The 16,306-nt window shown below is 38.6% G+C and overlaps 1 protein-coding gene across 2 annotated transcripts in view; it reads left to right on the top strand.

Moving 5' to 3' along the window:
* The window catches only part of ptprk (protein tyrosine phosphatase receptor type K), a 270,960-nt gene that overhangs the window by 123,679 nt on the left and 130,975 nt on the right, over window positions 1-16,306 (top strand). For both annotated transcript variants that reach the window (XM_052095541.1, XM_052095542.1), the window contains one exon: window positions 14,945-15,238. In XM_052095541.1, the coding sequence (XP_051951501.1) occupies window positions 14,945-15,238 (294 nt within the window). The remainder of the gene's footprint in view (window positions 1-14,944; window positions 15,239-16,306) is intronic.

The raw sequence follows: 16,306 nt of genomic DNA, 5'->3' as shown, positions 1-16,306 counted from the left end.
TGTATGCATTTGTACTGTTAATGAAGAATCAAGATAAGACTTGCCAGAAAATAAGACGGGTTAATGCAGAGACATGCGTTTGCAACAAAACTACAATATTACAAAAATGTGGCTGATGAAGAATGATAAAATAGATAAATAAAGCATTAATTACACACCTAATGCGTGGCTTTGCTCTTCATTTTGTTGCATCTTTGCTAAAAAAGCTTCCTGCCTTCACTAGTAAGTGAAAAAAGAAAGTAAGAAATATGAAACTGCAAAACTAGGTCTGTTCTTTCTGACTGAAATCAGTTGAACACATATCACATTGTATTTACCGTTTCCGACGTCGTAAGTACGCACTTAAACGCACCATTAATGTCGATACCAGCTGCTTGTCCTATGCAGGGTCACGGGTACTGCTGGAGCCTATCCCAGCACTCAAATTGCCTCAACTCTACTGGCTTTACTTTTTTGAGCTTGCTTTTCCACTGCTGTTTAGTGCCGCCTCAACGTGGGTGGGATTATAGGCTGATCATTATAGTTGCTCCGCCTACTGCCGTGACATTTTAAACACGACACAAACTGACCAAAACAATAACACAACCTCTAGCTGTTAGCTGCTAGCTCATTGTGCTGCATAAAGCAGTTGTTACATGGTGATTTTACACAAGTGTAACAGTTAAATTGGCATGGTTGTTTCAGAAGCTTTCCAGTAGCTGGTCAACTAAATAGAGTGAAGCTTTCAAGCAGAGTATAGAGTTAACGTAACAAAATGTACCATCCTCCATCGTGGATCACCGCCAGTCCAGGGCACTCGCCGGTTTAGATGGCGTCCGTTTGGTCAAACCACTTCCACATTTCCTTGATGGTTCTGTAGTCACTTTTAAGTTTTGTAACTTTTCCCTACACTGTTTGTAGGTCCCGTGGTAGCCGTGTGCGTGTGAGACACTTCCTGAGAGACATTTTCGTTTTGCTCATCGCTAACGAGTGGACCGTCTGCACCTCGTTTATTGACCACAGCGTGGATTTGCACACAGCCATTTCTTTTTCACAATTCGAAAGTCGCGTGAACAAATGATACTGTTGTTGTTGTTGCTAACTTAAAACTAGCGGGTTAATGTCACGTGTCGGAAATCCAGTGACGCTGGTAGTGACGATTCTCCCTGACCAATCGGTGATCTGCAGGATTTTGACATCACATTTAGTATCGGCTCGGCTCTCTTGGAACCTCGGCCAAGGTGGTACTAAAAAAGTATCAGGTACCAGGTACTATCCACAGTGGAAAACCCCAAAAAAGTGAGCAGAGTTGAGTCGAGTTGTACCGTGCACTGGAAAAGCCCCATAAGATCTAACCTGCATGTCTTTTTGGACTGTGGGGGAAACCGGAGCACACCAAAACCAGTTGACCCAGGACCTTCTTGCTGTGAGGCGACCGTGCTACCCACTGAGCCATCGTGCCACCCCAAGAATTTTGATGTAATCTTAATACTTCCCCAAGACCAAAGTATTTTTGACCAAACTTTGTATTTGATTGTTCATGCGTGCAGTCACATGTACTCTGTAGTCTAAAGTATTGTTGCGATTCCTAATTAAGATACTGAGCAGTTGAACTTCTTTTACTCGCCAAAGCCATTTTTTTTATTTGCATGTGGACCCTGACTGCACACCTTGAAAAAGACAGAGAGTGGTTGAGGTGACGGCACAGGAAGAGGTGATTACATATACTGTCAGAGCAGGACAGAAAGAGAGAGACAGATGTGAAATAGAGAGGGATCTCTCTCTAACTTTGTCCGTCAGGTGTTAGATTGCCATGTCCCTGGATTCATTTTCTGCTGCGCTTCTGTCATCTCTTTCCCCCTCACAACCCCTATCAAAACTTCAAAATAAAACAGCCCTGACGCTTCCCACGGGAAATATTTCCTTTTCCACCCTCACATATTCTCCTGCCCTTTATCTCTCTCTCTCTCTCTCTTGCTTGCAAACTCTTACTTTATTCCAACATTTTATTCCCCCCCCAGCCTTGCTTTGATCAAACAAGTAATAAGTGAAGGGAAAAAAAAAAGAAGATTATTTCTTTGACTATTATGCACTGAAAGAATAATTCCCCCAAAAATGAAATTCGACCTCAAGTCTTTCTACAATTTCCCGTACAACTTACTTTCTTCTGTGGAGCTCAAAGCAGATGTTTTGCAGAATGTCCAAACTGCTCTTTTTCAAATGTGAATGGTGACTGAGACTCAAGTGAGATTTTCAGTGATTTAATGGCTTCAGTTTCAGTCTGTTCATCACACAATGCTTTTGTGTGGCTTCAGAAGACTTGTAAAATAGTACAGAGTCATATGGACTACATGGACTTCTAGATACTTGTGTAGTGCTTGTAATTTGTAGAAGAGACCAGTTACAACATTCTTCTAAACATCTCTTTTTTGTGTTCCTTGAAAGAAAGAAAGCATCCCTATAAATTGAGGGCAAGCACATTTTCCATGTGCATGATGGCAGTATTCACCAGTGAAGATGTCTGTGAATGTGTATGTGAAGCCTAGTGGACACTACACGATTCAAGCGTGTATCATTTGATGTTTTGAGTCTGTGACTGGTCCTCGATGAGAAGTCTCAGATGTCACTACTAACTGTCGCTGATGTTATGACATATTTCAAAACAGGTAGATATCTTTAAGTCTTGTTGTCAGGTGTGTGCACTGTCCCAGTGAGCAACAGCCAATGAAATGCAGAGAGAGCTCAAGAATAATGTAAATTAATTTGGTTATCGTAATTTTAAGATGCCTTTTGGGCAATCCATTTGAAGTGGGATGATGCTAAATACAACTATAACGAGGTCCAAACTGGTTTAGATTTGCCCACTTTAAACACATTCAGACATTGGGCCATCTAATAAATCATGTTAAAACATTGCCTGTTTTGTGCAGATTTTAAAAGGAAACAGCTGTATAATTGGAACATATTCCAAAACGAATACATGTACAGTTGCAAGAAAATGTATGTGAACCCTTTGGAATTCTCGTTTTGCATTAATTGGTCATAAAATGTGATCTCATCTTAATTAAAGTAACAAGTATAGATCAGCACAATGTGCTTAAGCTAACAACACACAAACAATTACAATCTTTCATGTCTTTATTGATCACATCCTATTTAACATTCACAGTGCTGTGGAAAAATTATGTGAACCACTAGGATAAATACGTCAACAAAAGCTAATTAGAGTCAGGAGTTGACCTGGCACCCAATTCATAAAATTTGATTGGAGGTGAGGGTTAGAGATACTTTGACTTATAAAAAAGCACTCAAACATTTTGAGTTTGCTATTCAAAAGACGTATCTGCTGATGTGGACCATGCCTAGCAAAAAGGAGATTTCAGAAGACCTACGATCAAGAATTGTTCCTTTGCATGAAGCTGGAAAGGGTTACAATGTGATCTTGAAGAGCTTAGATATTCATCTGTCCACAGTTAGATAAATTGTCTCTAAATAGAGATGATTTAGAACTGTGGGTACTCTCCCTAGAAGTGGTCCGTCCAGCTAAGATAACTCAAAGGGCACACAGCAGAATACTCAATGTGGTAATAAAGAACTCTAGAGTGACAGCTGAAGACTTGAAGGAATCATTGGAACTGGTTAACATCTCTGTTCATGAGTCTACTATATGGAAAACATGAAACAGGTATGGTGTCCATGGCAGGACATCACAAAGGAAGATGCTGCTTTCCAACAAAAAACATTTCTGTGCAAAATATCTGTTTGTCAAAGACCACCTTGACACTCCACAACGCTGCTGGGAAAATGTTTTGTGGACTGATGCAATTAAGGTTGAACTGTTTAGGAAGAACACGCAGCACTATGTATGGCGTAAAAAGGGCACTGCATACCAACATGAAAACATCATTCCATCGGTGAAGTACGATAGAGGTAGCATCATGATTTGGGGCTGTTTTGCCGCTTCTGGGCCTGAACTGCTTGCCATCATCAAGTTTATCAAGATATTCTACAAGATAATATCAGGGTTGCTGTGCGCCAGCTGAAGCTCAGTAGAAGTTTGGTGATGCAGCAGGACAGTGACCCTAAACATCAAAGTAAATCCACTATAGAATGACTTCAAAAAGAGAAAATCCACCTTTTGGAGTGTCCCAGTCAGAGTCCAGACCTGAACCCAATAGAGACACACCAGACATCTAAAGAATATGTCTGAGCTAAAGCAGTTCTGTAAGGTAAAATGGTCCAAATCTCCTTCTGAACGTTGTGCAGGTCTAATCCGCTGCTACAGGAAACACTTGGTTGAGGTTATTGCCGTCTAAGGAGGATCACCAGTTATTAAATCTAAGGGTTCACATACTTTTTCCACAGCACTGTGAATGTTTAATGGAATGTGTTCAATAAAGACATGAATGATTATAGTTGTTTGTGTGTTGTTAGCTTAAACATATTGTGTTTGTCTATACTTGTGACTTTAATGAAGATGAGATCACATTTTATGACCAATCGATGCAGAAAAACTGATAACTCCAAAGGGTTCACATACGTTTTATTGAAACTGTACATGCACAAGAACATCACAAAGTTCTTTAGTGTGTCTGATATCAACATGTAGGTACACATAGATGAGAAGCATGCACATTAGAAACTCTGTTACAGGTACTGCACTAAAATAACAACTGATTCTGCTCCAAACGTCATGTTTGCGTATTATTAAAAGAAACTGTGTGCTGCTTTTTAGTGCTTTCTTTTTCTTTTATTATTGCACTTTATTATAATTCAGTAATACAAGGATATAATGAATGATGTATGTCCTTATGAAGTCAGAGAAATCTGAACACAAGTTGTCAACAAAGATGACAGGCGTAACAGTGATTTGTCTCGATAGCACCCTTGTGATCGGGTAACCCAAAACACATCTTGATACCAGGTGTACACAGGGCCTCAATCGGGGACGGATGGTTGTGTAGTCGATATACCCAGTCTGTGATCAGTATTGTTGTGTGCGCTTGGCTTGCTTGTGTGTGTGTGTGTGTGTGTGTGTGTGTGTGTGTGTGTGTGTGTGTGTGTGTGTGTATATGTGTGTGTGTGTTTGAGGAAGACAGATGAGACAGGGCTTAAGGAAGGGTAACAGCAGGGCACATCACTATCATTCCCTCGTGTCAGCCAGACATGATGGATGACCTGCATAAAACCACCAGTGACACCTGAAGACACTCTCTCTCTCGCCCTCAGTCTCTCTCTGTCAATGTTTATCTCAGTGTTTTCTTGTTTTAATGTTTCAGGGGAATGCCCCCATTCAACCCCAGGTTATTGTGGTTTATGAAAAAGATGTGAAAAAAAATATTTCCATTATGAGTAGGGCTGGGAAATATATCAAATATTCACATTTTGCTGACTATAAACAATTAAACAATATTGTGAATATCATTATGATTTGAATACGCTTTTTTATTTGGCCACTAAGTTTCATAAAGAGCGCATCAGAAGACTAACTTCACGATCCTTCAGGGCTGCAAAATGAATCAAAATAACATCAAAATTTCAATCTGGTCATTTGTGATGATTAAAGACAGATAAACACGGTCTCTGTGCACTTCAGAATAATGGGGTGGTGTGCTGATCTGTGCATGTGTAGGGTTCATGGGTTCATATTTTGAGTGCTTTTAGAGCAGTTCACATTGTGAAAGAAAAGTACAAGCATTTCAGCAATTCCAAACATTAGTAACCACTACAAGTTATTATATACATCTACAAATGTGGCACATCATAACAGAAAAGGAGGAAATGACAGCATTGTACAGATGCGGAACATTATAAACTGTCAAATACACATGACAAAATAAAAGCTCCAAGTGAAGGTGAAGTAAATTAGGCTGAAATATATGACTTTTATATGCCCTCAAATGTTTTAGAAACTTTTTAGGAGGGCTTTACTCTCCCTAAAATTAATCCCAGCCACCCTAAATATCTGTGACTGCAAGCAACACGCAAATGTCTTTTAATGTATTTTATGCACATTGTTCATTCACAAAAGTTTTCTTAGTTACAATATATGAAGGTAAATAATAATAAGAACAATATTGCTTTTATTAAGCCACTATATATTATTGTTTATGAAATACAAATATAAAAGCACATATTTATGAAAATGATTAAATCGTATTCTCCCTTGTGTTCATTTAGTGAAAAACAGTAGGAAAACTTGCATTTATTATTTTCAAATAGATTTCTATTCAATGCCTTTAAAATATTCAGTCATATTGGCTACAATGGCTGTTTGGATAAAATTATGACACTTTTGACATTTGAGCCATTTCAGAGCAAATATTATTATAGAGATATATATTGAATATCATCTATAGGCTAAACAATATCAAGATATAATTTGTGTAGCCATATTGCCAAGCCCTAGCGCAAAGTGAGAAATATGTTAGAAAAGATGTTTTCCGAAACGTTTATTCTATACGCCTGCTACTTCTCTATATTTGACAATTATGTTTGACAATTATGTAAATAGAAGACAGAAATTATAATTTACCGCAAAAATACAGTATATCATAAAAGGCTTTTGTAATTGCAGTAAATGTGTAATTAAATGCTTACATGTGTCCTTTATATCTGCACATGCAAAACCCTTTTTATTTTTCACCACTTTTCTCTCCAATTTGGAACGCCCAATTCCCAATGCACTCTAAGTCCTCAGGGTGGCGTAGTGCCTCACCTTAATCCAGGTGGTGGAGGACGAATCTTAGTTGCTCCACGTCTGAGACCATCAATCCGCGAATCTGATCGTGTGGCTTGTTGAGCGCGTTACCATGGAGACATAGCACGTGTGGATGCTTCACGCTATTCTCCACGGCATCAACACACATCTCACCACGCGCCCCACCGAGAGCAAGAACCACATTGTAGCGACCACGAGGAGGTTACCCCATGTGACTCTACCCTCCCTAGCAACCGGGGCAATTTGGTTGCTTAGGAGACCTGACTGAAGTCACTCAGCAAGCCCTGAACTCGATCTCGTGACTCCAGATGTGATAGTCAGCGGCAATACTCTCTGAGATACCCAGACCCCTCGACGTTATGTGAATGTCGTAGACAGTGAAAAGTCGTCCCTGATTAACTAAGATTTCAAATAAAGTGTACTGATTTGCTTGTGCAATCTATCAATCGTGTGTTTTTTTGTAGGCTTGTTGCAGGTTATTTATTAAGAAAAAACTGCGGAAAATGACCACACTGCAAATATATTGGACACGCCCTCCAATTTATGGCTCTCGCACATTTTTATATCTGTGCATCCCTATTTTTTATTCCATAAAATGTTTTAGTATTTGGTTAAAGTTTGGTCTGTTACTGTTTTACAAATTTTTTTAAATTGTGCTCATTATCATTATCCAAAAGATATTTAATTGACTAAAAGTATGTCATTTTAGTCAGAGTAAAACTGACAAAAATGAATGAATATGACATGACAAAATATTGACCACATTTTAAGGACATTTTCATCAAAAGACTAAAACTATGACTTCAGATACTGAGTAAAAATGAACACTAGCAACACTGAAGAAAATAGATTCTTGTTTAGTTGAAACTAACTGCCTTGATTACAGTAGAATTATATCAATATTAAATTCTAGTGACATTCTCAACTCAAATAATCCTGAATCAATCCACCCTCACCACCAAAGCATCAAACAAATAAACTAGATGCTTTCAGCTAATGCATGAATACTGTTCCATTCACTCACCAATTTAGAGCCAAGCCCAGTAAAAGCTCTCTGCTGTTAATCTCTCATGATTGTGAGGTATGTCAGGTGTGTTTGTGTGTGTCAGTTGCTTTAATAAATTGATATCAATGTAATTTGTACACCAGTTCAAGCACAAACGAACAAGGCTTTTTCCTTCCTTTTATCGAAAGCTCTTTCTGCTCTTGAATGCTTTGTTTCTGAGAAACAACCAAATAAGCCGAGCCGTATACATTAATGCATATTAGAATTGACTTTGCCCCCTGAGTCACTGCATTAGTGTAAAAGGTGGATGTAAGACTGTGTTATGTTTGCTAAATTGAGGAACATGCTAAAAACAGCAACATGGATATTGCTGCTTATTATCAATGTCCAAGACAACAGATTGGCAGCCAGATTGAGAAAATTACAAAACGGCACACATGGACCAGTTGTGTGGGGAATCTTATGAAACCTGTCCAGAACATGTCCGGGTCATATTTCACCCCAAAAGAAAGAAATACAAATAAGCATAAAATATTGTTTTGGGCCATTGAGAGTTTTTGCATTATGAAATTATTTCCATGACAATTAAGCACATTACCCTATATGGATAAGGATTAGTTCACCCAAAAATGAAAATTCAGTCATTGTTTACTCACCCCTGTGTTCTTATAACCCCATATGACTTTCTCCCCATATGATGTAAAAAATATATTGTGCTCAGTGATGTCATGCAATGGTAGTTTATGGTGACCACCACTTTAAGCAACAAAAGAACACAAAAGATTAATTCAGAAGTCTAATAATTATTCAATGAAACTCATGATTGTTATGAAAGTATATGATAAGATTTGGTGAGAAACAAACTGAAATCGAATATATTATTTAGTGAAAATGTTCATTGACAGTTGATCTCCTGTGTGCGTTCATGATAAGGCACGAGAGTAACAGTTCATGCAGCCCCCTCATGACATTGGAGAGTTCAAGTGAAAACTTGTTTATCTAAAAACAGTCCTCCACAGCGATAGTGACAACAGAACACAACACAGCTGCACATGAAACAGAGAACAGAACTTACTAAACATGTCTGAAGAGTTTGTAGTCAGAGAATTGATGCATTTCTATGCCCAGCCTTATTTTTTAGATAAACAAAATGAGTTTTCACTTAAACTCTCCAATGTCATGAGGTGGCTGCGTGAACTGTTACTCTCGTGCCATATCATGAACACACACAGGAGATCAACGGTCAATGAACATTTTCACTAAATAATACATTAGATTTCTGTTTGCTTCTCACCCAAATCATATTGTATGCTTTCATAAATTATTCAAAGAGGCTCATGATTGTTGTGAGACTTCTGACTTAATCCTTTGTGATCTTTTGAAGCTTGAAGAGATGATCACCATTATCTGTCATTGTATGACATCACTGAGCACAACATTTTCACAATTTCTCCGTTTGTGTTGAGGAAAAGATAGAACGTCATATGGGGTTCTAACAACACAGGGGTGAGTAAACAATGATTGAATTTGCATTTTTTTGTGAACTAATAATTTAACATTAGTCAATGCACTATGATCTAACAATGAACAATTGTGTACCGTGTGTATATATATATATATATATATACTAACATTAACAAAGATAAATAAATGCTGTAATAAGTACATTTCATTGTTAATTATGATACCTAATGCATTAACTAATGTTAATGAATGGAAACTTTTGTAAAGTGTTGGCATTTCTTTCAATCAGGTTTATTGAATTCTCCCTCCTGTAGTTGACTGGGATTGGATAAAGTTATATATTCACAAAGTTTTATATTCTCACAATATTATTGAATTATAATATTGAAAAAAATATGCACATCACCTTTAAAACATATTACAGAAATGACTTGAATATACTTTGAGAAAATTCTGTAAAGGGTAACACGACTTACACCAGTAAAGCTTTGACATAATTACTTGCTCAGATAAATGTCACATTTTAAATATAAGAGATGATGTCATCACAGAAAGATATGCATGTGTGCTTTTAAAACACTCACTGCAGTTTGGGGCAGCGGTTTTGTGCATTAGTGCTGTTGTGATTATATTACTTAGTGAAATGTAATTTTGCAGTGTCGATATTAGTGGTGTCATACAACATAACATAACACTCTGGAATCAAATAACCCGGCTCTGATTGCACATGGATAGCACCTACTGCTGCCCCATGAACACACAATAAATGAATTAACTCACATTCTTTCCTTCTATTTCTTTATTCATTTATGCCATAAAGCAGATTACACAGGATACCCACTTAAAGGGCTCAAACATTTTAAACACTCTGAGTAATATGAGATGTATTCTGAGAATGAAAAACATTTATTAAACAGATTGTTTAGTATGCTTAATGATAAAGAGTATGAGCGTTTATAAGGCAGAATGTAAGGTACTAGAGTACAGTACATTTACAAATATAATTGACCACCCACAGTGATGTGATGTCATTTCCACCACTCCTTATAATTTTGCCCCTAATAAAGTTTTCTCAAAAGTCAGTGTACTTGTTAACCAAGTGGACAAAAGTGTCAGTGAACAGCATGCTTGAGATGAAATATGAAAACCAAGGCTTCATTTTCAGTCAATTTTATTTTTGCCAAATTACCCAAAAAAATATTGAAAATTGTTATTGTTTGTATTTGGAATACATAAAATCTTAGCTATGAAATTAGCCTTTGCAAGACAAAGGTGTCTCCATTTTATATATAAAATCTATCAGAATTCTATTAAACACAACACAGAATTTGAGATGTGATAAAAATGACAATGTTCTGGGAAATTTAGTGGACAAATTAAAAAACTAGTGAAAGTGTGAAACGTTTAACAAGACCTTACTTTATAGAAGTCCACAGTGCTAGAAATGACTCATATCACGAATATTACTTGACCGTGGCAAAAATGTTTGCAAAACGATATTACGTGCTTAATTACACATTTTGCTGCAGTTTCTCTTTGAAATATCCTGCAGGGGGTGCCAAAAGCGAGTGAAATGGTGTCATAATCAGTTGAAGTTAAGGTGATTGTTAGATGGAGCTTTTAATGAGTAAAACATACCTCTCTAACCTAAAACTTTAACCTAAACCTAACCAATAGTATCAAAGTAATAAATTCTTGATATCAACAATTGATTCACTAGTGAGAATACAATTACAGATATCAAGAATTATAGTTTTTACTAGTTTAAATACAATTCCTGATATCAATAACTATCATTTTAACTAGTGAAAATTGAATTGTTGATATCAAGAATTCATATCCTGGAAATGAATAAAAGTTAAAACGGCTTGCCATACTCAGCCGGGTGCAGTTTCAATCTCTCCCCCTGAGATCGGGACATTCGCGCAACTCATTGAAGAGGCGCCGACCACACAGAGGAATGCCAGTTTCTTAGTTTATAGTTATTAACATGACCTGCTGCTGTATTATTTGAACTTTAATAAAGACATTTTACTGCATTTAAGTTGTTACTCCGGGATGTTTCCTTTAAAGAGCTCCGCCTCCGCTTATTCCACAACGGCACATGCTTCTGATTTATTTTTTTTAATCATTCCCTAATACTTTTGGGATCTGCATAAAATAAACTGTGAAAGTTTCGAGTGCATCTGGACTGATCTGTGTAATTCTTCCTCCATCAAGCGTGAATCGCTGCTTTCATGCGATATCGTTACAGTTTAATGTGATTTCATGTTACGTTAAATGAGATCAAACATCTATTCGACAAGAACATTTTTCTCATCAATTTTGTATTTTCAATAATGCCGATAAGGTCGACTAAACTTTTCAGCCCTAATGCAAATGATAATATATTTTTAAACTCGCCTGCTTTATTTGCTTGAATAAATCCGGGTGTCTGTCTTTATTAAGTTTGACGTGTTTCCTCCTTTCGTCAGAAAATTGTGAAAGCAGCGTTTACAAACAGGTTTTTGCTGATCTGTGATGTTTCCCTTTTCATCAGCCTCAAATGCAAATCATTTCCAAACCTGGCTTTTTCCACTTTTCATTTCGACATGATTCAGTTGAGACTCCGCAGCAGCTTTGCTTGCCGCAATCTTTTGCTTGTTGTGAGCGTTCGAAAGTTCCCGCCTCTGCGTGTGTACTCGGTACTCTGGTACTTTCAGAAATTCGTAAATAATTTTTTGTTTGAGTACCGACTTGGTACCGGTATTTTTGACAACACTACTGGATACACAACCTGCAAATTCGTTGATCATGGTGCTGAAACCTCTGACCAGACTCAGCGAACTACGCCTTTGACATTGACCCTACCTCCATCCCCAGTTGGCCTTGTTCGGCCCAAAGGTAATCGGCAGGCCAAAGGTCATTGGATGTTGGCCCTGAGGAAGCCCCGAACCAGCACAGTGGGAACGAAACTGCCCCTTGCCCACACTAGCATGCTCTAATTTGGCCCAATAGTGGAAACGTGATTACGGAGTACTTTATTAGTAACATTATGGCCATAATAAAGTGCCTGAAGTAGTCTTCTGATGTTGTACCCTGTACACCTCAAGGTTTGACATGTTGTGCATTCTGAGATGCTATTCTGCTCACTACAATTGTGCTGAGGGGTTATCTGAGTAACTGTAGCCTTTCGGTCTGCTTAAACCAGTCTGTCCACAGAACTGCTGCTCAGTGGATGTTTTTTTAGTTTTTGGCACCATTCTGAGTAAATTCTAGACACTGTTGTGTGTGTGAAATTCCCAGAAATACTCAAACTAGCCCGTCTGACACCAACAATCATGCCATGTCGAAATCACTAAATAATATTTTCCCCATTCTGATGGTTGATGTGAATATTAACTGAAGCTTCTGACCCATATCTGCTATTGTATAATATATGATTTTATGGACTGCACTGCTGCTACATGATTGGCTGATTAGAGAATTGCACAAATAAGTAGGTGTACAGGTGTTCCTAATAAATTGCTCAGTGAGTGTATATTTAAGCACGTTGTGTCCTTTTCATAGAAGCATTTAAGAATATCTAGGAGTAAGCAACAGGCGTGTGATTGCCGCATCGCTGCTGAGCTTCATCTGGGCTGCTTAATTAGATGAAACAAATAGAGTTCAGGAGCCATCTGGAGTGTGAGTGTATGTGTGTGTGTCTCTATTTGATCGACCCAGTGCTAAGCAGCTGTCTGTCTGGTGGACAGTCTCACAGCTTTAAACACTTCACAACTGATCAAGAAAATGAATCTGATGTTGATTAGAGAATTATTAGATAAACGGTCTCTGCTAGCGAGGACTTTTTAAAGTCAACTTGAAATCAAAATTGACCTTTATTGACCTTTATCAAAATGTATTGTGAAGGATTCATCAATACAAGTTATTCCAAAGAAATAAAACGCTTCTCTTTGTAATCTTTCATTGCAGATGTAATAACCTTTTCCGCCTCTGAAATCGGCGCTAACTGTTATGTAATTTTAAGTACATCACATTACGAAAGTAAAATAGTTAGTTTCGTGTTAAATACTGTTTCATGTGGACTTAAAATGTCACCAAAACAAGCATTAGTTTGTTTTCAGGATATCTTGACCCTTGAATCCATTGTGAGATCCTTGTTTTGAAGTTTAAGGGCTCTTCTGTAGTCACAGAGTCATCAACCATTTTCAACCAGTCCAAATTCAGAGCAATCCGCACATGTGAAGATGATGTGAAAATAGCCCCACAGTTTAACAGCACATTGCTATTGAGCAATGAAGCAAAGTATAGATGGCGTATATAATGTTTTCTGTTTATACCTTTGTTGTAAAAAACAAAACATATATATTTCTAACTTTTTTATGAATAGATGTTGTCTTTTTGCTTGTCGGCCTAGCCAAATGTAATCTCACTAAGTACCAAACACAGACACAGTTGTTGATGTGCCATATTTATCATCTGAAAGTGAATAGATCTTGTTTTTAGAATGTTTGAATGTAAATGTGATGTCGACTGCACACACAAACTGAACTGTGATCTAAAACCCCATCATGAGAATTGCACGCTCTGTTTGTAGCCGATGACAGCGAGCAGAGCACTAATTCACTACGTAGTGCCCAGCACATACAGACTACGTATTTCTTAAATAAATAGCAGCCTTTTTGCTCTTTAGAAATCACATTGGGTCATGTAACCAACCTGCTTTTCTGGATATGAGAAGCCATCTTCAAAAACAAAAAGTACGATAGAAATACTGTATATCACTGTAAAGTGATCAATGGAAAGGAGGCGGCGAGAACCGATATAAATAATGGTTTAAAGATAAACTTAAAAGACAAAGTAAACACACATATGACGGACATGTCCGTTAACGATCTCTCTCTCCCGCAAGATCCTCTGCAGTTGCCCTTTATCCCTCACGGTGGCTTAATTAGCCTAATACGGGACCGAGTGTGCAGGATCACGACACGGCCCCGCCCTCCACCCTGCCACATTCCTCCCTCGTTCTCTCAGGCTGGGCAGCCCCCCTCTTTCCCTGGGGGAGGGCGTGCTTCAAGTCTAGTCTGCCGGCAGGTCATCCCCATCTACCTCGATGAGGGAGGGGACAAGGGGAGGGAAACAGAAATAATTAAAATGGGGGGATGGGGGGGTACTTCCTGTAACAGTGTAGTACCCCCCAAAAAACTGTAAAATTTAAAAGAGGGAAAAGGCCAATGCAGAGCGACAGTGAGAGAGAAATTAAAAAAAATTTACTCTTACTCGCCAGTTCTCCGATAAGCCGCAGCTTGTTCCTCGGCCACTCCTCCACCCTCTATTGGACGACAGCCGTGCCTCTCCTTGCGGATCAGAGGCAGTCCTCCAGCCCCTGGCGGACGGAACGCCCGCCGCGTTCTCGGGGAACAGAAGGGGTCTCCCCCGCCCCTGGCAGCGGTTCTCTCGCTCCAGGCGGTCGGCAGTGAGCCCCTCCCCGCTCGTGGTCGGTGGTCGTGTTATGCAGCACTTTAATCACTCCAGTGTTCTGTTGGGAATTACTGTCGGTTTTCATTTGATTACAGTTTTAATTAATTAATTAATTAATTAATTAAGACCCCACATTTTTGTAATAAATACAGGCATTGGTATTGGTGATTATAGAAAAGGAAGCATTGTTACTTGTTCTCCAAAAAATGGTATCGGGACACCCCTAATTGTAAAGTTGAGAGAGAGGGTGGAAAATGGTAGTGAAAAACATGAAAAAATAGAAACTGATAGACTTCTCTTTCTTCCTCCAGAGCCACCGAGACCCATTGCCCCACCACAGCTGCTGGGCGTCGGCCCGACATACCTGCTGATCCAGCTGAATGCAAACTCTATATTTGGGGATGGGCCCATTGTCATGAAGGAGGTGGAGTACAGGATGACATCTGGAAGCTGGACGGAGACCCATGCCGTCAACTCGCCCAATTACAAGCTCTGGCACCTGGACCCGGACACGGAGTATGAGATTCGAGTGCTGCTAACCCGGCCGGGTGAGGGGGGAACCGGACAATCCGGCCCTGCTCTCATCACCAGAACCAAGTGTGCAGGTTAGTGAGAACATTTAGCTCTTTGCTGCTTGGGCTTCCCTGCTGTAGCCTTTAGTTTCTCATGATATTCCTTTGCAAGTCATTTGCGTGTGCTTACTAGAGATGGGTCAGGATGGTCAACTTGTCGTTTAATCGTCCAACAACCAAATGATTTGTAAGGTCAACTAATTATTTCATTTAGAGTTTTATATCCTTCTCACCATTTAATATTTTGGGGGGCTGTGCTTTAAAGTGGAAGATTTTAGAGATGCAGCTTCTTAGAGATTTCCTGTTATGTCTCTGCTTTTTTAGCATCTTGCACTGTGAGTGTTAATCTAGATGATTAGTTTAATTTAAAAAAACTAAAAAATGCACATCTAGAGACACAACACTGATGCTTTTAAAAACAAACATGTGACCTAGGTGAACATCTCTGATGGGTATGACCCTAATCCAGCATAATTACAAAGAGCTTCCTTAAGACAGATGAGTCGATGAGTCAAAGTAGATTTGGAATGATGGTGGCGTAGTGGGCTAAAGCACATAACTGTTAATCAGATGGTTTCTGGTTTGAGCCCCACAGCCACCACCATTGTGTCCTAGAGCAAGTCACTTAACTCCAGGTTGCTCCGGGGGGATTGTCCCTGTAATAAGTGCATTGTAAGTAACTTTGGATAAAAGCATCTGCCAAATGCATAAATATAAATGTAAATGGACATCCCTAGTCCAACTCGATGGCAGTATGCAACTGTTTCAGGCAGTGGATCACTTTTTTTTTCTACTGTCTGCACTTACATTAGCTGTGTTTACATCCAAGTACAAAAAGTTATTTATGCGATAAATCTGAATGTCGCAAAAACAATGTTCCATTCCATATATTCAAGATAATGAAATCGAAATTATTGGATAAATTGGCACAAAATTGAAGTTGATGCCACAGCCTATCATACGGTTCTGGGAGGTTTAAATGACATTTCAGATAAATGACCAGAGCAACATTTAAAGTAGGGATATGCATAAGCAATCGATTAATCGAGTACTCATTCAGCTTTAAATATTCAACTAGTAAAATCACTTCTTGAATATTGC

Source organism: Xyrauchen texanus, chromosome 28, assembly GCF_025860055.1.
Source record: "Xyrauchen texanus isolate HMW12.3.18 chromosome 28, RBS_HiC_50CHRs, whole genome shotgun sequence".
Taxonomy (NCBI): domain Eukaryota; kingdom Metazoa; phylum Chordata; class Actinopteri; order Cypriniformes; family Catostomidae; genus Xyrauchen; species Xyrauchen texanus.
The sequence above is the reverse complement of the archived record's forward strand: the minus strand, read 5'-3'. Positions and strand labels throughout refer to the sequence as shown.